Source organism: Ichthyophthirius multifiliis (assembly GCF_000220395.1).
Source record: "Ichthyophthirius multifiliis unplaced genomic scaffold scaff_1120509250866, whole genome shotgun sequence".
NCBI classification, from domain to species: domain Eukaryota; phylum Ciliophora; class Oligohymenophorea; order Hymenostomatida; genus Ichthyophthirius; species Ichthyophthirius multifiliis.
Window position 1 is genome coordinate 537 of NW_004086424.1, and position 20,770 is coordinate 21,306.

At 15.6% G+C, this 20,770-nt stretch overlaps 6 protein-coding genes across 6 annotated transcripts, besides 57 other annotated features; 2 read left to right on the forward strand and 4 right to left on the reverse strand. All coding sequences in view use genetic code 6, as the record gives it.

Moving 5' to 3' along the window:
• The first annotated feature begins 971 nt into the window (after window positions 1-971).
• Window positions 972-1,033: a microsatellite.
• Window positions 979-1,031: a microsatellite.
• Window positions 983-1,033: a microsatellite.
• Window positions 1,034-1,271: 238 nt separating this feature from the next.
• Window positions 1,272-1,297: a microsatellite.
• Window positions 1,298-1,492: 195 nt separating this feature from the next.
• Window positions 1,493-1,551: a microsatellite.
• Window positions 1,494-1,582: a microsatellite.
• Window positions 1,514-1,570: a microsatellite.
• Window positions 1,583-1,636: 54 nt separating the features above from the next.
• Window positions 1,637-1,681: a microsatellite.
• Window positions 1,682-1,712: 31 nt separating this feature from the next.
• Window positions 1,713-1,786: a microsatellite.
• A 273-nt stretch (window positions 1,787-2,059) lies between these two features.
• IMG5_104210 (hypothetical protein) lies at window positions 2,060-2,841 on the forward strand. Its single transcript, XM_004035119.1, has one exon. It carries the CDS (start codon window positions 2,428-2,430, stop codon window positions 2,737-2,739), a length of 312 nt encoding a protein of 103 aa, XP_004035167.1. The 5' UTR covers window positions 2,060-2,427; the 3' UTR covers window positions 2,740-2,841.
• Window positions 2,842-3,099: 258 nt separating this feature from the next.
• Window positions 3,100-3,186: a microsatellite.
• A 198-nt stretch (window positions 3,187-3,384) lies between these two features.
• Window positions 3,385-6,008, reverse strand: IMG5_104220 (hypothetical protein; the record flags this gene model as incomplete). Its single annotated transcript, XM_004035120.1, has 9 exons — window positions 3,385-3,588; window positions 3,717-3,959; window positions 4,074-5,011; window positions 5,106-5,193; window positions 5,290-5,418; window positions 5,473-5,597; window positions 5,650-5,758; window positions 5,858-5,922; window positions 5,981-6,008. The coding sequence occupies 9 exons, from the start codon at window positions 6,006-6,008 to the stop codon at window positions 3,499-3,501; spliced, it is 1,815 nt and encodes a 604-aa protein (XP_004035168.1). The 3' UTR covers window positions 3,385-3,498.
• Window positions 3,633-3,675: a microsatellite.
• Window positions 3,648-3,699: a microsatellite.
• Window positions 3,969-4,036: a microsatellite.
• Window positions 4,162-4,210: a microsatellite.
• Window positions 4,264-4,361: a microsatellite.
• Window positions 5,219-5,278: a microsatellite.
• Window positions 5,612-5,645: a microsatellite.
• Window positions 5,795-5,856: a microsatellite.
• Window positions 5,947-5,978: a microsatellite.
• Window positions 6,008-6,084: a microsatellite.
• Window positions 6,081-6,108: a microsatellite.
• A 75-nt stretch (window positions 6,109-6,183) lies between these two features.
• Window positions 6,184-6,240: a microsatellite.
• Window positions 6,241-7,189: 949 nt separating this feature from the next.
• Window positions 7,190-7,317: a microsatellite.
• A 22-nt stretch (window positions 7,318-7,339) lies between these two features.
• Window positions 7,340-7,379: a microsatellite.
• A 726-nt stretch (window positions 7,380-8,105) lies between these two features.
• Window positions 8,106-8,161: a microsatellite.
• Window positions 8,106-8,189: a microsatellite.
• Window positions 8,115-8,161: a microsatellite.
• Window positions 8,115-8,202: a microsatellite.
• Window positions 8,140-8,192: a microsatellite.
• Window positions 8,172-8,216: a microsatellite.
• Window positions 8,174-8,219: a microsatellite.
• Window positions 8,220-8,340: 121 nt separating this feature from the next.
• IMG5_104230 (hypothetical protein) lies at window positions 8,341-10,394 on the reverse strand (the record flags this gene model as incomplete). The annotated part of the gene is made up of 3 exons (XM_004035121.1): window positions 8,341-8,792; window positions 9,483-9,737; window positions 9,839-10,394. 3 exons carry the CDS (start codon window positions 10,392-10,394, stop codon window positions 8,341-8,343), a joined length of 1,263 nt encoding a protein of 420 aa, XP_004035169.1.
• Window positions 9,039-9,078: a microsatellite.
• Window positions 10,395-10,734: 340 nt separating the features above from the next.
• Window positions 10,735-10,793: a microsatellite.
• Window positions 10,740-10,820: a microsatellite.
• Window positions 10,740-10,848: a microsatellite.
• Window positions 10,849-11,039: 191 nt separating this feature from the next.
• Window positions 11,040-11,213: a microsatellite.
• Window positions 11,066-11,120: a microsatellite.
• Window positions 11,086-11,183: a microsatellite.
• Window positions 11,094-11,135: a microsatellite.
• Window positions 11,214-12,110: 897 nt separating the features above from the next.
• Window positions 12,111-15,908, reverse strand: IMG5_104240 (major facilitator superfamily protein, putative; the record flags this gene model as incomplete). The annotated part of the gene is made up of 8 exons (XM_004035123.1): window positions 12,111-12,126; window positions 14,182-14,557; window positions 14,639-14,690; window positions 14,749-14,921; window positions 15,207-15,360; window positions 15,408-15,518; window positions 15,564-15,610; window positions 15,740-15,908. The coding sequence occupies 8 exons, from the start codon at window positions 15,906-15,908 to the stop codon at window positions 12,111-12,113; spliced, it is 1,098 nt and encodes a 365-aa protein (XP_004035171.1).
• Window positions 12,394-12,481: a microsatellite.
• On the forward strand, window positions 12,570-13,435 carry IMG5_104250 (hypothetical protein; the record flags this gene model as incomplete). Its single annotated transcript, XM_004035122.1, has 1 exon — window positions 12,570-13,435. A coding segment is annotated over one exon (420 nt), but the record flags the coding sequence as incomplete, so codon positions are not given.
• Window positions 13,516-13,590: a microsatellite.
• Window positions 13,690-13,731: a microsatellite.
• Window positions 14,692-14,733: a microsatellite.
• Window positions 14,694-14,725: a microsatellite.
• A 365-nt stretch (window positions 15,909-16,273) lies between the features above and the next one.
• Window positions 16,274-16,323: a microsatellite.
• A 1,556-nt stretch (window positions 16,324-17,879) lies between these two features.
• Window positions 17,880-17,988: a microsatellite.
• Window positions 17,887-17,982: a microsatellite.
• A 56-nt stretch (window positions 17,989-18,044) lies between the features above and the next one.
• Window positions 18,045-18,128: a microsatellite.
• Window positions 18,129-18,196: 68 nt separating this feature from the next.
• Window positions 18,197-18,646, reverse strand: IMG5_104260 (p25-alpha family protein, putative; the record flags this gene model as incomplete). Its single annotated transcript, XM_004035124.1, has 1 exon — window positions 18,197-18,646. The coding sequence occupies one exon, from the start codon at window positions 18,644-18,646 to the stop codon at window positions 18,197-18,199; it is 450 nt and encodes a 149-aa protein (XP_004035172.1).
• Window positions 18,647-18,673: 27 nt separating this feature from the next.
• Window positions 18,674-18,724: a microsatellite.
• Window positions 18,725-18,996: 272 nt separating this feature from the next.
• Window positions 18,997-19,029: a microsatellite.
• Window positions 19,002-19,031: a microsatellite.
• A 98-nt stretch (window positions 19,032-19,129) lies between these two features.
• Window positions 19,130-19,279: a microsatellite.
• A 70-nt stretch (window positions 19,280-19,349) lies between these two features.
• Window positions 19,350-19,387: a microsatellite.
• Window positions 19,351-19,387: a microsatellite.
• A 185-nt stretch (window positions 19,388-19,572) lies between these two features.
• Window positions 19,573-19,638: a microsatellite.
• A 303-nt stretch (window positions 19,639-19,941) lies between these two features.
• Window positions 19,942-19,976: a microsatellite.
• Window positions 19,942-19,980: a microsatellite.
• The last annotated feature ends 790 nt before the right edge of the window (window positions 19,981-20,770 follow it).

Consider the following 20,770-nt stretch of genomic DNA (forward strand, 5'->3'; position numbering starts at 1 on the left):
TTTTTTTCCGGAGTTTATTTTTTATATTTTTTACATGAACTACCTTATTTTAGATTAATATTTTCTTAAATTTGCTCATTATTTTTTATTTAACAAAACTTTTAAATTTCTTTAATTAGAATTTATTTATTTTTAAAATCAGAAATATTAATATCCTCATCTTAGATTTTTTTAAACTAAAAATCTATATTTTTAAATGTATTTTTAATCATAGAAAAGACTTAAAAAAGATATAAAGTAGTATTTGGATTATGATTTTTTTCCTCGATTTTAAATTTATTGATACAATTTAATAAATAACTTAAATCGTTTATATTTTATTAACATTCGTTCATTTTTTAGTTAAAAATACTACTAATTTACTCTTTTATTTAATTTTCTTATTCTTATAATGCCTTATATACATCATCGAATTAAATTTTTATGTTTTAAATTAAATATTATTATCCTTGATTTAATATATTAATATTTTAAGCACATACTTTTAAACAATTTTCTATTAAAACCGATTTTTATTTAGCCTCCTATCGAAAAAGCTAATTTTCACGCTTTATCATATCAATAGAATTTTTTAAAGAATTTACACGATGTCTTTTATGTTTATCAGTTTCATATAAACATTAAACACAGAGCAAAGTTTAATCATCTTAGCAATATATTTAAATATATTCTTCATGTTTTTTACATATTAAAGGTTAGTCGTTTGTTATGTAAGGAATTTCGGAAGGAAAATAATCATCAGATAAAGTTTTAAGGTTTTAATCAATAAGATCAGAATGGGGTTTATCTTTTCTTTTTTTATAAGTATTTTTTGTTAGGGGGAATTGTAATTTTAAGTTTTAGTATGTAATTCATTTGTTTTTTATATATAAATCATATGATAAGGAAATTTTTTAAGAATTTTTTTTTTATTTATTCAAATTTTATGCAAATATTTTTAATTAAAAATTCATTTGTTTATAAATATAAAAATATTTGTATTTATATATATTTATATATATTTATATATATATATATAAATTTATATATATATTAGATCTTGTTTTTATTTCGCTATATAACTTTTTTACATACGAATATTTTTATTTTCTTTTTATAATTTTAATATTTTAAATAAATATATATTATTTTATAAGTTATTTTATTAAATTACTATTTTACTTTTTCTTTTTAATTATTATAATTTTTTTGTTTTCAAAATATATATTCATTTAATAATGTCTTTTTACATATTCATAATTTTTTATATTTATAATTATTAGATAAATACTATAATATTTTAAATAATATTTTAAATTTAAAATTTATATATTTTAGTATATAATTTTTAAAAATGTTTTTATTTATTTTTATTCTTATTTTTTTTATATATAAATTCAACTTTTTTAGTTGATATTTTTATTTTGTTTTTAGTATTTTTTTTTTATTTCTTTTTATTTTTTTAAATTAATATTTATAATTTATATAATTTTTTTTGTTATTTTTATTTTTAATATTTATATATATACATAATTTATTTATGTATATATATATATATATATTTATATATATTATTTATTTTATTTATATTTTATTTTTATTTATCAATTAAAAAATACTGATAGATGATTTATTATTAGATTATTTCTTTCTTTTTTATTATTTTTATATATAATATATATTATTATTTATATAAAATATACAAAAATTAATATATATGCATAAAATAAAACAATTTTTTATTTATTTATATAAAATATTTAAATTAAAAATTTTATATTTTTTTTATAAAAATAATATATATTAATATAAATGAATATATAAATATATATTTATATGTTTTTTAGTTTTTTTCTTTAAATCCAATTAAAAATTATTTTTTTATATATTTTTTAATACAAATTAAATATTATAATTGTTTTTATTATTATTAATTAATTTTTATCTTTAAAAAAATATAAATTTTCTAAAATCTAAAAATTAAATTTTTTATTTATTCTAGAAAATATAAGAAATATAAAATATTATTAAAAATTCATTCAGTTTTTAACTCAACCTATCTACTTTTTCCATTTTTTGATACTTTTAATCTATAAACATTTCCTATATTATATCCAATTATTCATGAAAGATCTTTTCCACCTTTAATTTTAATTCCATTTATTTCTGTAATAATCTCACCCAATTTAAGTCCAGCTTTTCCCCCAGGTCCTTCCTAGTTAACTTTAAGTATAAAAGCCCCTTATACATCAGAATCTTAAGTCCATTTAACAGAAATACCTACATAAGGTTTTCTGACACTTTTTTTTTCTAAATATTATTTCACAATTCCATATAAATGATTGCAAGGAATTGCTAATAAATGAGATTTAACAAAATTATTAGGAACAGGATAATTCATTCCTAATATATTCCCTTCTTCGTCAACTATAGAACCGCCATACATAGATGTATATTTATTTTAAATATTTGCCATTATAATTAGTGATTATGCTGAAAAATCAAAAGCTTATTCTGAACTTAGATTGTTTTCGTTAATAATACCTTGTTCGAAAATATTAAAGTCTAAATTTGATTTTCCTATTTAATATATTCTTGTTCCTAAAACTGGTATTTAATCTGAGATTTTTCCTTTTCTAAAAGGTAATTATTAACTAGTATTTTATCTTTGAATTTAACATATAGATATATTTTCATTTTCTACATGGTATTCCACTATAAAATTAAATGATACATCAAAATCCGATCTCATTGATTTGACATAATATTGGTTTGAATTATTAGTTTCGCCAGAATCAAATATATTTGAAATTGTTACAAATCGCCCCTCATCGTCTATTGATATACCCGTAGCTATTGGTTTGTGGTTTCTTTCGGAATATACGAGGACTATTGAGTCGATAATTTGTTCTTTGATTTATTCAGAGTTGAATATATTATCAGAATTGGTGTTTTTTTTAAATTTGTTTCAGTAAGACAGTAAGCTGGGTGGAATAAATTGGAAAAGTATTTTTTTAATAAGCTTAAAATAATCCTATTGTTATTATTGTTGGTATTATTTTGGAATTTTGGTTTAATTTTTTATATAATTTGTTTGAAAATATTTTTCATATTTTTGCTTTTTTTTATATATATAAAAAAAATATATATAATTTTTTTATTTAAAATAAAAATTATTTAAGTTCTTTATTGTAAAAATAAAAATATTTTAAGATAAAATTATATAATTTAGATTTTAAGATAATATTTATTTATTTTTATAAAACAAATAAGACTAACTTATATATATATATTATTATTAAACATATATAAAATTTATATTATTGTTTTTTTTTTAAAAAAAAATATATTTTTATAAAATTAATAAAATATTTAACTTCTTCTTTTTTTTTTTTTTTTTTTTTTAAATAAAATAAATAATTATTTCTATTAATATTTTTAATATTAATTTCTTTTGTTTATAATAAAAAAAAAAAAAAAAAAAAAATTTCAAAAAATTCAAAAAATTCATTCTTTTTTTCAATTACTTTAAATAACTTATTTAACGTATTCAAAAGAAGATAAATTACTATTTTCATCATCTCCTTTGTTAACATTTTTAAGGTTATACTATTAAATTTTATAAATTTTTATAAATATGATAAAAATTAATAATATAAATATAAAAGTATATATATATATATTTATATATATATATATATATATATTTATATTATATATTATTTTTATTTAAATACCTAAGAATATTATTATAATGAAGTGTCAAGAATATGGTAATTTCCAAATCTACTAATAGTTACATAGTGATATCCTTATTTATCAACTCTATTTTAGATATTATCTAATTTAACAATATCATTAACTTTAATAACATTATTGTTATTTTGTTTAATATCGAATTTAATATTGGCACTTTAGTCTCCAATTCTTCCCCTCAAGAAAGTTCCAGCGTCTTTAGTTTCTACATTTAATACGAAAACCTATACATAATATATATATATATATATATATATATATATATATATATATATATATATATATATATATATATATATATTTAAATATAATAAATAACGAGATTAATATTTTATTACTTATCCAACTATATTTTAACGATTAAAACCAGGTTTTAAATCAAAAATGTTAGTAATTTAAGAATAATCATTATCTTTTTAATTAGAGTTATCTCTTTAGTTATTATATCTTTAATTATTATTTCTTCTGTTATTATTCATGTTATTATTACGATTGTTGTAGTTATTTCTGTAATTATCATTTCTGCTATAGTAATCTCCTCTATTGTAGTTATCTCCTCTATTGTAGTTATCTCCTCTATTGTAGTTATCTTCTCTATTGTAGTTATCTTCTCTATTGTAGTTATCCCTATATTAATTACCACCACGGCTATTTTGATATCTATTATTATTGTCTCTTCTTTCAGTTTAATTATTATAATTTCTATTATTATTATTATTATATCTTTTTTAGTTGTTATTGTTATTATCTCTTTAATAGGCTCTTTAGTTTATTTCATTTTATTGATTCTTTTAGTTGTAGTTCTTTACTTTATCTCTAGTATTTTGTCTATTATTATCATTATTTCTCATGTTTTAGTTATTATTGAGGTTTTATACAATTCCGGAATTTGATCTTTATTAATTGTATCCAGAACCAGGTACTCTTTGATTTCTTTAATTATTAAAGTTCTTTCTATTATTCTGATTTCTTCTATTATTATTGTTATTAAATCTTCTGTTATTTTAAACTCTGGTATTTTATTATTTATTTTTATCAAATTCCTCTTTATTATGCTTTTATTCACTCATGTTTTAAAGTTAGGATATGTTAGATACATTGAAGTCAAATTTATTCTTATTTTCTTCTTTTGATGTGTCTATTATACTCAAATCACTATTTTAGTTTAAGGCTAAATAATATTATCCGTCTTAGTTTAATTAACCTAAGACATTCTTTAAAACAATAACTACTCCTTCTTTAATTTCATTTATCTTATGTTATTTTAAATTTTTATCTATTTTAATTATATATATAAAATATAATTATTTTAATTAAAAAAAAAAAGATATTTTTTTTTTTTTTAAAGAAAATAAAATAAAATATTTAACCTTATTTATTTATTTCAAAATTAACTTTTCCAGTTTAATCAAATAAAGTTCCTTTTAATGTATTTTCCTCTTATTATAAATTATAAACCTATAAAAATATAAATATAAAACAAATATGTATATATATATATATATATATATATATATATATATATATATATATATATATATATTAGTTTTTTACTTTTGAAACAAATGTTTGTCCTTATTCATTTGGAGAAAGTTTATTTATTGTCACATAATTTTTTCTTGTGAATGTATCAAATCTAATAGATGATACATCAATGTTTCCGACTGTTTATATATCTTAATCCTTTTTAATATTATATATATATATAAATATATGTATATATATTTATTTTATTACTTATGACAAAACGACATTAGAAAATTCATCACCTTCAATAGTGTGTTTATCGATAAATATTTTCAAAAAGAAATTCACGAATTAAGTTACGCTTCCGACTTTAAATATATTCTAATATCCTTCATCTTTTTTTTATTAAATATATAAATTTATTTATATATATTTTTATTTATTTACCTTATCCTTATTATTGAATAAATCTAAATTCGATTGTCCCATAAGAATCCCCGGCAGTTCCGGAATAAACTACTCTATTTTCTTATTTTAAAACTGAAAATTTGACAATCTTGCAGTTGTTAATATAATATATAAATATAAATAATTATATTATATATATATATAAATATTTTTATGTATCTATTTATATTTATATATATCTATTTACTTTTAAAGAAATTGTTAAACGCCTTTTTCTGCCGTCTAATTATAAATGCTTTAATGAATCTAAGGCTTTTTAATTAAAAATATTATATATGTTTTTGATTTTTGTTTTTGTTTTTTGTTTTACTTTCTTCTTGTTTTTATTTTTATTACATTTTTTTTTTTTTAAAATTATTTAATTTTTTTTTTTTTTGTTTAATTTAAAATATCTTTTTTTTTTTTTTTTTAAAAAAAAAAAAAAAAAAAAAAAAAAAATCACAAAATAAATTATTTAAATCTTTTTTATTTTTTTCTTCTTCTTCTTCTTTTTACAATAATATAAGTAAATATATTTATAATAAAAATATTTTATTTTTTTAAATTTTAATAATAATATTTTTTTTTTTATTTTTTTCAACAATTTATTATATATGTCTAAATATACTTATATATATATATCTCAATTTTTATATCTTTTTTTTTCAAAAAAAGCTCTATTTGAATTAATATATATAACCTTTTTTAAAATAATATCATTTCTCTAAAACAACTGTTATAATTTAGTCCTAATACCTACAAAAATCTTTCATATTTATATCCGTAAATATTATTAATGGCTCACAGAAAGCAAATATTATACCTTTTTTTCTAGAATATTAGACCAAATAGCCATAAGTTGATAAAAAGAAGTATATTTTAATATATACCATGAAATTCAAGGAAATCTTTGCCTTTTTTTTAATTCAAATTTAAATTTTTGGGTCTATAAATGATAAAACATTTAAAAAATTATCATATATATTAATAAAAGGAAAAAAAAATCTTAAAAAGTCTTCTCTTTTTATAAAAAAAATAAATAAAAAAACACATTTTTCTTTAGGATTATTTCTTTCATTTTTTTTCGAGTATAATTAGTTCTTTATTTCCCATATTGTAATATTTTTCTCGATTTTATTTAATAATTAAATCATTAAGGAGTCTAATTAAGTCTTTATTTACTTTTTTAAAATCTATATTCATTTCTATACCTAATTTGGAAAAAAGTTATTCGAATATAGGCGCTTTTCGCCCTTAAGTCTACTTTATAGTATACTTTTTGTCTTTATTAAAGTCTATATTGATTTCTTTTATAAATTCAGGTAGATCTTGGTAATTAAGGTTTTCTATTTTAAAGTTTTTACCACAAATACTGGCTATTTTTACGAGAACCGAATATATGGGCGAAATTGGGAAAAACATCTTTTTTTTAAGGAGAATTCAATATATTTTTTTGATAATTTTAAAGTGATTTTTTATTGTTTAAAATATAAAAAGGAAATTATGAAATAAAAGAATTGAAAAATGTATGTATTCATACATATATATGAATATATATGTATATATTTATATTTATTATGATATGTACTAATATATATAAATATATATATTTAATAATATATATATATATATATATATATATAAATATTATTATATTTATATATATATTTATTTCGTATTTTTTACTACTATATTATTTATATTTTTTAATATTAATTATCATTTATTTATACATTAAGATTATTTTTTTTTCAATATTTATTTTAATCATTTTGAAGAATTATTCATAATATATATATATGTATATACTTATTATTTTAAAAACATATATAAGCTTTCTTTTTATTAAAAATATAGGCAAAACTAGATTTTATAATAGTATTATTGTTTGAGTATATTTTGGGCAACAAAATAAAATATTTATACAATTAAAATTAGTTTTTAATATTTCTATTATTATTCTATATATTTAAAATCATATAAAGGAATTCTTTATAATGAATTTTCGTATATATAAAAAAAAGAATGAAATAATAAAATATAATAAGGATATTTTAAAGGATTCTATACCTTAGAAATAAAAAAAAATATTATTCATATTATTTATTACATTTAGTTTTATATATAGGTAAGTAATATCTTTAAATAAATTTGTATGTATTTTATATAAATATATTAATTTTATATGTATATATAAATAAATATTTAAGTCAACTATAACTTTTGTATTTTTATAATGTCATAAATCTAATTCTAATATATCATATCATTTTTAAATATAATATAAAAATATTGAATAGTATTTTCTAATTTTAGAGAATATAAAGAAATTTAATTTTCTGGTTATATTTATTATGAAAGAAAAATTTAGGATATGTAATTTAATAATATAAAGGATAAAAATAATTAATTATATTATAATAAATATATACAAAAATAATATAAAATAAAAAAAAATATAAATTTATATATATATATATATATATAATATTTAATATATTTATTTATATATTTTCTAATTATATTTTTTATATATATTTTTTTATTTTTAATATAATATCTTTTTTTTTATTTTTTCAGAATATAAACATTTAATTAATTAAATATATATTTTTTATATTCATAATTTTTTTTAATAATTTATATTTATATTTAAATATAAATTTTATATTAATTAAAATAAAAGAAAGTTCATAGAAGTTTTTTTCTCCATTATATCAGTAATTATTAAAGTCCGTTTTTAAGAATAGGTTTATTTATATAATCATTCATTCCACATTATATTGATTTATCTTTATCTTCTTAACCTACATAGGCAGTACAAGCTATTATTATAGGTAATTTTTCTAATTTAACAGACTAATAAAAGAGTATTAATTCTTCAGTTGTTTCATATCCGTTTTTTATAGGCATTTCAATATCCATGAAAATTAACAAAGGAGTTTTACAACAATTATTATTATAAAACATATTTTTTAAATATTCAATTAATAAATTAGGTTCGGAAAATAATTTTAATTAAAAATGATATTGTAGTAATAATTTTTATATGGCATATAAATTAAATTAATTGTCATCTACAATAATTATTTATACGCATAAACATTTACATTTTTTCTATATATTTTAAGCTTTAATTTTTTCTAATATAGACTATTAATCAATAATTTAAGTTTATTAATTATAAATACTATTAATCTAATTTTCTCCGCTATAAGGTTAATTATTAATTTTAATTTAATTATATAAATCATCTATACGGTTATATGAATTAAATCCTTATTATTTAAACTCTTCAGATATATTAATTTAAGATTTACTTTTTATATATAAAGTAGAAGTTGCGATTTCATTTTATTAATCTAATAATTATTATGAATTTAAATCTATATTTTTTTATTTTTGTTCTTATTTATTTTATATTTATTCGTTAATTTGGTTTTAAATTTGTTAAAAATTTTATTTATTTTCATTTTTTTATTAATTTATTACTAAAGGTATTTAAGAATTTTCGTTAGTTAAGTTCATATCCAAACTAGTCTAATTAGAAAAATTAAAATTATGTATTTTTTCTTTATCAAAATAATTAGAAAATTTGTTAATGCAAGAAAATACAGACATATTTAAGTTTGAAATATTTATTTTTTGTTCTAATTGATTTGAAAAACATGAATTATTTAAATTTTCATCATCTTATATATTATTATTATTATTATTTTTATTTTTTATTTAAAATTTATTTTCTAAATTATCTTTTTAATATACGTTATTTTAATCAGAATTATAAATATTTGAAACTTAAATAAAATCCTTCTTTTTCTAATCATTCAAACTTTAAGTATGCATAAATTTTTTCTAAATTAAATTATTTTTGCTATTTAAAGACTATTTATTATCAAGACTTAATAAATCCTAAACTAAAAAAGAAAATTTAGACCCTATTCCATATGTTGATTCGACTTCTATACCACCTATACGAATTCCATTAATATTATTTTATTAAATAAGTCCTTTAGCTATAGAATTTGAAATAGTTAAACCTAGACCACATCCTTAACTATTTAATTGTTCATCTTATTATTAATAATCTATCTAATATTATTTAAAAATATATAAATATATATAAATATGTAAATATTTAAATTTTTATTTATATATATATATTTTTTCAATTTTTTTACTTTATTACAAAAGTTAAAAATTTTTTCTAGATTTTCTGATTTTATTCCAATACCTGTATCCTATATATAAATTTAATATACATTTTTTAAATTTTTTATTTATTCAAATCCTATTGTAATAACTCCATCATTTTTTGTAAATTTTAACGAATTACTCATTAAATTTAATAGAATTTATCTTATTCTATTAGGATCTGAGCATATTTCTAAATTATCAAATTCATTTATATTGATTTTAATTTAAATTTCTTTCATTTCAGCTTAAATACTGAATAATTTTCCACAATCTTTTAACAAATCAATTACTTTGAAATTCTGAAATGCATATTTAAATTTATCGCTATCCATTTAAACGAAATCTAAAATATCATTAATCTGATTCAGTAATAATTTATTTGAATACAAAGCTGGAACAATATATTATTCTATATATTCTTATTAATTATCATTTATGAGTTCTTTCAAAATCTCCAACATTGATATAGAGCAATTCAAAGGAGTCCTTAATTCATGCGAAAGACTTGCAAATACACGAAACTTATTCTTTTGTAGAACTTATATCATTTCTTATTAAGGTTCTTGCCATACCTCGTTTATTAATATAAATATTAATGTGTCTTTTAATTAATCATTTATATATATATCAACTAATATAAAATTAAAGTTTAGTAATTTATCGTTATATTTAACCTTTTATATTAAATATATATATAAATATAGTTTATATATTAAATATTATCTAAATTTAAATAAAATTTATGAATAATAAATTATAATTACTTATACTATATATGATTAATCTTTTAGTTATTAAATATATAAAGAATTTAAATCTTTACTATTAATTAATTTATCAGTAAAAGAATTCCTTTACTAATTTAGTTAATCATCATTTTGGTCTTTTTATAAATATATATATATATATATATATATATATATATACATATTTATATATTTATATATTTATCTATTTTTATTTTAATATATTTACTCATTTATATTATAGATAATTTATCTAATTAATCATTTTAACTAATTATAAAATTTATGACTTTTTCCATAGATGTTTATTTTATTTTTAATTACCCACAATTTAATTCATTAAAATTTTATTTATATCCTTTAATAATATAAATAATTTTTATTTATTTTTTTACTTTTTTTAATTTTTAAATTTTTTAATTAACAATAACTATTAATAATAGTTTCTTTTTTTATATTATTATATTTATCTATATTATTTTGTTATTTATGATTATTTTTTTATTATTAATTATTATTATTTTATTAAATATTTTTAATTATATTTTTTATTTTATTTTTTTTATTTTATATTTTCAATATTATTTTTTTATTCATGTTTTTTATTATATTATCTATTTTCGTTATTTACTTATTATTTTTTATCATTTTTATTTAATAACTTATCATTTAAATTTAAAAAATAGTTTTAAATGATATCAAAAGGTTCTTTTTTGCAAGTATTTTAAGAGTTTAATATATTTTAAAAATTTATATTATCTACATTCTATTTAAAAAAATTCAAATTTAATAAAAACTGTTTAATGTCTTAATTGTTAGTTTTTTTTGTTAATTATTATATATACTTATTTGAATATATAATATTTTTATCTTATTTCATTAAAATTAAGCCATTAGGTATTATATTTAAAATACTTTAATATATTTTAATTGATTACTAAATTTCTATTAATTGTTCTTCTAATTATTATTACTATTAATTTACTGTTTATTTATATAAAGATGATGTAATCATTTGTTTATCATATTTATATTATTAGGTTAGAATTATTAAAGTATATAAGATAAACAATACAGCTTAAATAGAATATATGCTTTCATTAATACAAACTCTTAAAAATAAATAAATATTACAGGTGATCTAAAAGTATTTATATTTAATTTTTTTTATAAGTATATGAAAATATATTTAACTGTATATATGACTAAATTAATATAATAAAACAATGTTTTGGACATTATTTTTTACATTATATACCAAAAACTCTGCTAATAATGTGTAATTACTAAATAGAATCAATAAATTAAAGTAATTTTTAAATTTTCGGTACTTGAAACTATAAATATTTAAGTTAGAATAATTTAAAATAAGTAAGAAAAATGATAAACAAATATAAATAGAAGAAATTAATTTTTTATCAGGAATTAAAAAGTTTATTATCGAAATTGTTATGTTAAATAATAAGCAAATAAATTAATTTAAATATTATAGAATTGGTTAATTATTTTCTAAAAAATTCATTTTTTTTTGTAACTTTTATGTTTAATATATTTATTAATTAATTTTTTAAAATATAAAGTAAAATACAATTAAAAGTTATTTAAAAAATTAGGAAATTTTCTATTTCATAAAAAAAATGCCTATTTATTAATACTTTTAAATAAATTTTTATTATTTTATTAAATATATAAATTTTAATTTAAAAAAAATTATATTATTAAATTTTAAATTTATAGTTATTAATTTATTTTAAATAAATATAATAAATATAAAATATTATAATTACTATAAATAATATATTTATTATTATTATTATTATTATTATTATTATTATTAATATTAATAATATTATTAATATATATTTTTTTTTATATTTTTTATTATTATTCAATTTAAATTTCTTCCACCTCTCATTATATAATCTTTTTCTTCAATTGATTACGAATTTTTTTTTTCATATATTCTTTAATAATAATTTGATAATGCCTCATGCTTTTAATTAATAAAATAATAATTAAATATACAGAAACTAATTCCTTAACAAACAGAATTTTTTAGAAGCGATGGTATTATTCCTTTATAAATACTTGATATTCCTTCTTTTTTGTAAATTTATTTTATAAAATCATTAAAATTATTAGGGCATTATTTTTTTAAGGTTTAAATAACATATCTAGTATAAATAAACTCTAATGGATGTAAAATAAATGTACAAATACCCGAACAAATAAAAGCACTGAAAGAAACTAGTGTATATTCATTTTTTATATATCCTCCTTTATAGAATTTATTAAGGATTTAAAAATATAAATAAACTTCAGAAAAAGCCAATAAATTATAATATAGTAATCCTGATTTAAATCCCGTTGAGAAAAAAAAGTTTTATTTTCCTTTATGAAAAACCCTAATATTATTATATTTTTATGAATAAGTTTCGTATTTTATACTATCTTAGCCTAATGGCTCACATTAGATTTTTATTTTTAATACATTTGTAGGCTATTATACTAAGAATGTCAAAGAAGTAGCTCCAAAAGTTCCTAAATATATGACAAATTCGGAAAGTTATTATTATTAAGTTATATTTTTTCTGTCAAGTAAAAAATCAAAAAAAAAAAATCTTGCAATATTTGAAAATAACATTCGGTCTATATTAGCCTTTAAACCATAAAATAAACCAAAATGATTTTCTTTTTTGATTATTTCATTATATATTTATGGTGTTTCTAAAAAAACGTATTTCGATTATAATTACGAACGTGCGATTTCGCGTATTTTTAATCTATCAAAAGGATATGTAAGAGTTTCTGATATTAATGTCACAATAGAAATTACACCTAATTTTCTAAAAAAGGTTTTATCCGAAAAATCAAAATAGTTTATTTACATAAAATATAAGTATATTAAATTATAAAAGATAATTATATATATATATATATATATATATATATATATATATATATATATATATATATATATATATATATATATATATATTTATTTTATTTTTTCACACTTATTTATTCTTTTTATATTGTAGGTATTTTTATAAGTGTTTTTTTTTTTCTAATACATATATATTTTAAAATAATGATTTTATGTAATTTATATATTAATTATGTATGTATATAATAATTAAGAAAAAAAAAAAAAAAATACAACTAAATTTTTCGAATTTATCATTTATTATTATCGAAATCATTATTTTGCTAAAAAAAAGGTTAAATAATACTTATTTATGGAGTTCCTTATAATAGAATTTAACTTTCTTTTCTTTTTTTAAAAAAATCTTATTAGTTAATTTTGTGTACATTTATTCCTTGTATATTTTTATTTTCTTTATCTTTCTTTTCTTCTAGTATTTCTTTTTCTTTATTTTTTATGTCTTTTTTATTCAAAATAATATTGCATTTTTTTTAATTTAAACTCATTTCATCATCTTCCTCATCTCCTTAAACTTACCCTTTTCGAATTTCATTTTATTATGCTATTTTACTCATTAAGTTTATTTAAACAAGTTTCTTCTCTTCACAATGTCCTAAATAAACTCCATAAATACTTAATAATACACCTATTAATGTAGAATACATTATCATTATCATACCAGCCCTATTACTTACATAAGAGTTTAATAGCCCATATAAAGTTGGTGCAGGTAAATAACCCAAAAGACTTTAAAAAGTCTAAGAATTACTATTAGCAAATCCTCTAAATTCTGCTTCGACTGAACTTAGCATCATTCCTGTGAGTCCTGGAACCATAGCCCCCCCAAAGAATAACAGACACCAAATAGAAGATGCTGCTAAATAAAAACTATCAAAAAAAGGGACAGGGCATGCTACTAGAGATGATATACAGGCTAAAAATAAGGAGATTTTTTTAGCATTAAAGCTTTCATATCCACCTAGTTTTTATGTTAGAATACCTCCGAAAAGTACACCTAATGTAGGAGCGGTCAGAGAGACTATAGAATAACAGACAAGTACAGTATATTAATTAACTTTTAATACTACTATAAAATAATCGGACATCCAAAATTATATACCTGTTACTACAAAATATAATAAAGTAATAGTTAGCATAGAAATTATATAGAGCTATATTAAATATATATATTATTAAATTTATATATGTAAATATTAGTTTATTTTAAACTTTTGATTTCCAAAGTTTTTTAAAAAGTTAGAAAAAACTTAAAGAATAATAATAAATATTTATTTAGTTTTCTTGTTATTTATTGTCAATTATTTCTATTTATTATGGATAAGTTATAGATTTTTATTATTTTTATTCTTCATTAGAATTTTATTCGTTTTAAGAATGAATTACTAATTTATAAAAATATATTAATTGTTAATATTTTATATTATTACTTTGATTTTTTTTTTAAAAAAAATTATAAACAAATATAAAAAGATTATAAGGAGGATAAATTACATTGAATTTATTATTAATATAAAATATGTATTTAAAAAACCCAATTTATAAAAAAAACAAAAAGTCATATCATTTTTTTAACTTTTTTATTTTTTTTATATTGAGTTTCTTTTATTTATAATAGAAAAAATTAAATATTTATATTTTTAAATTGAATTATATTTATATATATATACCTTAATTTGATTCTTTGTGTTTCTAATTTATATTCTTTGTTTCAGTTTTCTAAAATTAACTTAAATTGATTTCCATTTTTTCGTTTTTTAAGAATAAAAAGAAAATTAAAGGTATTCCACAAAAAATACATTATATATAGAATGAAAATCTCCACTTTAATTTTTTTTTTAAAATATATTGTTTAATTAGTTTATTTATACTCCCAATGTATCACAAATAGAAGCTGTTATTGCGTACCCTATAAATACTCCTAAAGGTACTCCTATTTATAAAATAGTTAACCATAATGTTTTAATTTCTCCTCCTAAAAGCTTATTTTTATATATATTTACATAATATATAAATAAATATTTTACATCAACCCATACAGGAAAATAAACTAATAAAAAAACTTAAGCTACTCCTGTTAAATATCTTATGAAATATAACGGATATATTGTTGAAAATAATGTAAAAGAATATAATATTATAATCATGAGAATAAAAGATATTAGAATAATTTTTTTAGAACTGTATTTTAGATGTAGTTTACCTGCAAAAAAGCCTGCACTTATTATTCCAAAATATACAAAAGAACCTAATAGACCTAATTCTGCATCTCCTACTTTTAAATCTTCTTTTATTTATTTAGTTGCTGCAGGAATTATACCATGATCTACATTAATGAATATATTTGAAAGACATATGAAAAAGAAAACCATTTTTGAACCATTTTATACAGGCTTTTATTTTTTTGTATATTTTTCACTTTGATTTTATCCTATTATTAAATTTTCTTATAATATTTCTTTGTTTTTTTGTATATTTTACATTTTTTTTTTTTTTTTTAAAATAATATATTATTCTAAAAATTTTGGTTTTTGGCGAATTTTATTTTTTTTATAAAAAATAAAATTAATTTTATACGATAAATAATATAAAAAAAAACAAAAATATTAAATAAACTTATATATTATTTTTTAAATGTATGTTCATATAAATTTTACTAATATATAAGAGAAAATTTGATGTATTTATTTATTTTACAATATAATATAAATAATAATATTATAATTTAAAATAAATAATATATATAAATATATATTTATATATATATATATATATATAAAATATATACACAAAAATATTTATAATAATCAATAAAAATGTTCATTAGATAAAAATTTTCTTGTATTTCTTTAATTATTTTCTATTTTTTTTATTAACTCATTATATTTCTTTTTATTTTATTCCCAAAAAACATTTCTTTTACCAAAACTTAAATTATCGTCACTTAAAGCATATTGATTATGTGTAGCTGTAGAATTAAAGCTCAAAAAATCTCCTAAACCATGTATATTTTATATATTATCGTTACTTTTAGTATTTATTTTTTCCTTTCTTCGTTTTATTTTTCAAAAATAATTTCTATTTTATTCGATAAAGGTTCATTTTCTTCCTAATTAGTTATTATTTAGGACTAAAACAATGGATTTTCTTAAAATTTAGGTGATTATTAATCACTACTAAGTATTTATTATTATTCAAGGAAATTCAAAGAATCCGAATGTGAAAATAAATCTTTATTTTCAAAAGATATATAGACTGATTTAGGTTAATTTAAAAATGATTTCTATTCTAAAATAATTTAATTTCTAAATAAATTTTCTGTATATTTACTTGTTTTAATAATATTATTAAAAGACTAAGTAATTTTATCTATAGCATTTTCAACATATTTAATATTATTAATATTTTATATTTTGAAGATTAGGAAATTAATGTTATTTTAATCTTTTTAATTTTCGAAGTTCTTAAGCATTTCCTCATATTCTAACATTATTTCATTCAGTGTTTTTTAGTCCATTTCATTAAGAATATCATTATAATTATTATTAATATCTTTTTCAGTTGAAATTAATTAATTTAATATATTTTATATGGGAAATTCTTTATTTTTACATAAAGAAAGACATTCATTTAAATTTAAATTTAATTCTTTCTTTTTTTCAGTTATTAAATTTTCAATACTTTTTTGAAGTTTTTCTTAAGTTTAATCTAAAAATTCGATGTTTTTATGATAATTTTCTATACTTTTTTCCTTTCTTTCTTTTAGAAATTCCATCATTTATGTGTACTCGTTTTTTATTTTATCTAGTCGTTCTGTAAATACTTCTAACTGTTTTTTTTTTATGAAATTTCTTTGTTTTCGCAAATTTTAATGTTTACATTGTTTAATACTGCATTTAATTATTATTTACTATTACTTAAATTATATTCTTTAGTTTTCGTTAATAAAAAACTTATATTTTGTGTAGATTATTAAATTGTTGTCTATTGAGAAAAATAATTCTTGCTTTTTATAGTTTCTGGAAGAGTTTTTTGGGTAGTAAATAGAGACTTTTGGTTTATTTTTTATGGCTTTTGGATTATTTAGTTATTTGATTTTAATGTAGAGGTTCTCTTTTGGCTTGTTTGTGATAGTTGGTTTTGTTTTAAGAGTGGAGATGTATCAAATATTTAAGTGTTTAATTTACTTATTTTCATTCTATTATTATTTAAATAATATATACCTTTATTAAATTATATTGTTTAATTTTTTTTTATTTATTTTTTTAAATTTTACTTTTTTTTCTTTTTAATCTAAAAAAAAAATTATTTAATATTTTATTATTATTATTTTTGTATTTTTTTAAATACATATATATATATATATATATATTAATAAAATAAATACACCTATATATATATATATATATTTTATTAATAATATTATATATATATATATTTATATATTTTATTTAGAGTAACTGAAAAAATAAAATTTTGATATTAAAAATAATAAAATATTATTAAAATTTTAATATATGTATATTTGATTTTATTTAACTAAAAAAAGGCTTTTTATATATATGTATATATTATTTATTTAAAAAAAAAAATTAAAAATAATAAAATCTCATTAATAAAACACAAAAATAAAAATATGCTTAAATTTAATTTAAAATAATCATTTTTTTAATGTTCCTCTAACATCAGCAGCTTATCTATTACAAGTTTAAGAAATATCAGAAATTTTATCTTTATCGACATTAGTAGGTCCTCCATTAGCATAAACTCCAGTATATTATGATTTATCATCATGGAATTTTACATAATCAGCCTTAGTACCTTAAAATTAAGGACCTCCAGCTGAAGTAATATTCTTTATAACATCTTCAACAGATACTCCTTTTTTAGCTGCTATTTAGGATAAACCAGATTCGAATTATTTGAAAGTAATTGTACGAACAGCAGATGATGTTTTAACTTTTGCAAAAATTAAATCGACATCGGTTGAAGTTAATTTCTTGTCTTATAAGTGACAATCTTTGGTTACTTTAGCGAAGGTTTTACCGTCCATTTCAGCTTTTCCAGAGGTAAAAGCTTTAAAACATGTTTCGAGACTTTAACTTTCCATTTATTTTGTTTAGTTTTTTTTTTTTTTTTTAAATTATATATTTTTTATTTTTATATATTTATTTATATTATAAATTTAGTTTTTAAAATGATTTATTTTATATTAAAATAAAATTTATTTAATTAATTTATTTACCACTATTTCATTTTATTTGACGATTATATTCTTATTTATATATAAATAAAATATATATAGTAGATTTTTATATATTTGTAAATTAATAGAAAATATATATTTAATTTAATAAATTTCTATATTTGAAAATTTAATTTTTTGATAAATAGGGTTATGAGTATAAACCATTCTTAAATAATTATATAAAATTATTTGAATTATAGGAAAAAGTGAATTTAATAAAAAATAAAAAAAAATTAAAAAAAAATAAGTCATGATAAAATAAAATAAATTAATGTTTAATATAAAAAAATATTGTATTAATAAATAACCTTAATTAAGAATATAAAAATATATTTTATAATAAAAATATATATATATGATTGTAACTATATATCTATATATAAATTAAAAAATATATATAATTATATGTATAAATATAAACAAATATATATATTTATATATATATATATATATATATATATATATATTTATATATATATATATATATATATATATTAATTTTTTTTTTATATATATAAACATAACCTTTTTTAATTAATTATTTTGTTTTTATTATTACATATACATATATATTTTTTTTATATTATATATCTTTTATTTATAAATAATATTATTAAAATTTTTTATCTTTTATTTATTTTATATTATATAAATTTATTTTGTATTTCTATTATACATTTTTTTATTTTATAATTTTATCATTTTTTTTTTATTGTATAATACAATCTAATTCTCAAAATATTTTTTTTTGTTATTTTATATAACAATTATTCTTCTTTATTTTAATTTAAATTTTTTAAATTATATTATAAATATTTATTAATAATATATAAATAATTTTTTAATATTGTATTTATTCTATTTATATATTATACAGGCTTGAATAAGTTTTAAATTTTTAATATTCTTTTTTTTTATTAAATTATTCTGTTTTTTTTTTATTACTAGTTTTATCAATATATATTATTTAATATAATTATATGATATTTGGTCTATATACAATTCCTTTTTAATCTATTCATATTTTTTTAATTATATATGAATTTTTTGGAAAAATAGTTTATTTTTATAACTTATTTATATATTATTTAAGATTTTTTTTTATATTTTTTATATTCAAAAATAGTCACTTGGATTTATTTTTAAATTAAAATGTGTTTTTATATTTTTTTATTTTTTATTTTTTTATTTTATATGAAATATAATTTCGAATATATTAATTATTTTATTTCAGGATTATATCATAATTTAATATTTTATTTTAATAAAATATTATATTTTTTAATGTTTAGACTATATTGTATCGTTGTAACTTATAATAATTTTAAATATATTCTTTAAATAATAATTTGAAATTAGCATAGAGAAATTAATTATTATATTTTTTATAATGATACATAAATTATACTTTTTTTTACTTTTTTATAACAAAAATAAATTCGATATTTTTTAGTTTTTTATGTATTTTTTTTTTTTTTTTCCCAAAACATATAATTATATATATTAAATAAAACAAAAAAAATTATAGTTTTTTTTTTAAAAAATATTCATAATAAAAAAAGTACATATTTTTATTGTTTATATAGACATAAATTTATAAATTTCTTATTCAGAAGTTTAGTTTAGTTATTGTTTTTATTTATATATAATTTATTATTTTATGAATTTATTAAAAATATTTCTTCTTATAAATTAAAATTGATATCAAAGTATCATTAAATTAATCTCAATAATATCGAATATATTTATGAAATAATATAATTTCTTAAAAAACAATTCGTTTTTTTTAATAAAAAAAATATAAACTAAATAATTAGTTTCCATTAATTATTTATTGAATAAAAGCCAAAATTAAAATAAAAAATGAATTAAAAATCATATCATTAATAAACAAATTATAAAGATAAAAATTATTTGATAACAAAATAAGAAAAATAAATTTTAATATATTTATTACTAAAATAAAAATTATAGATATATATAAAA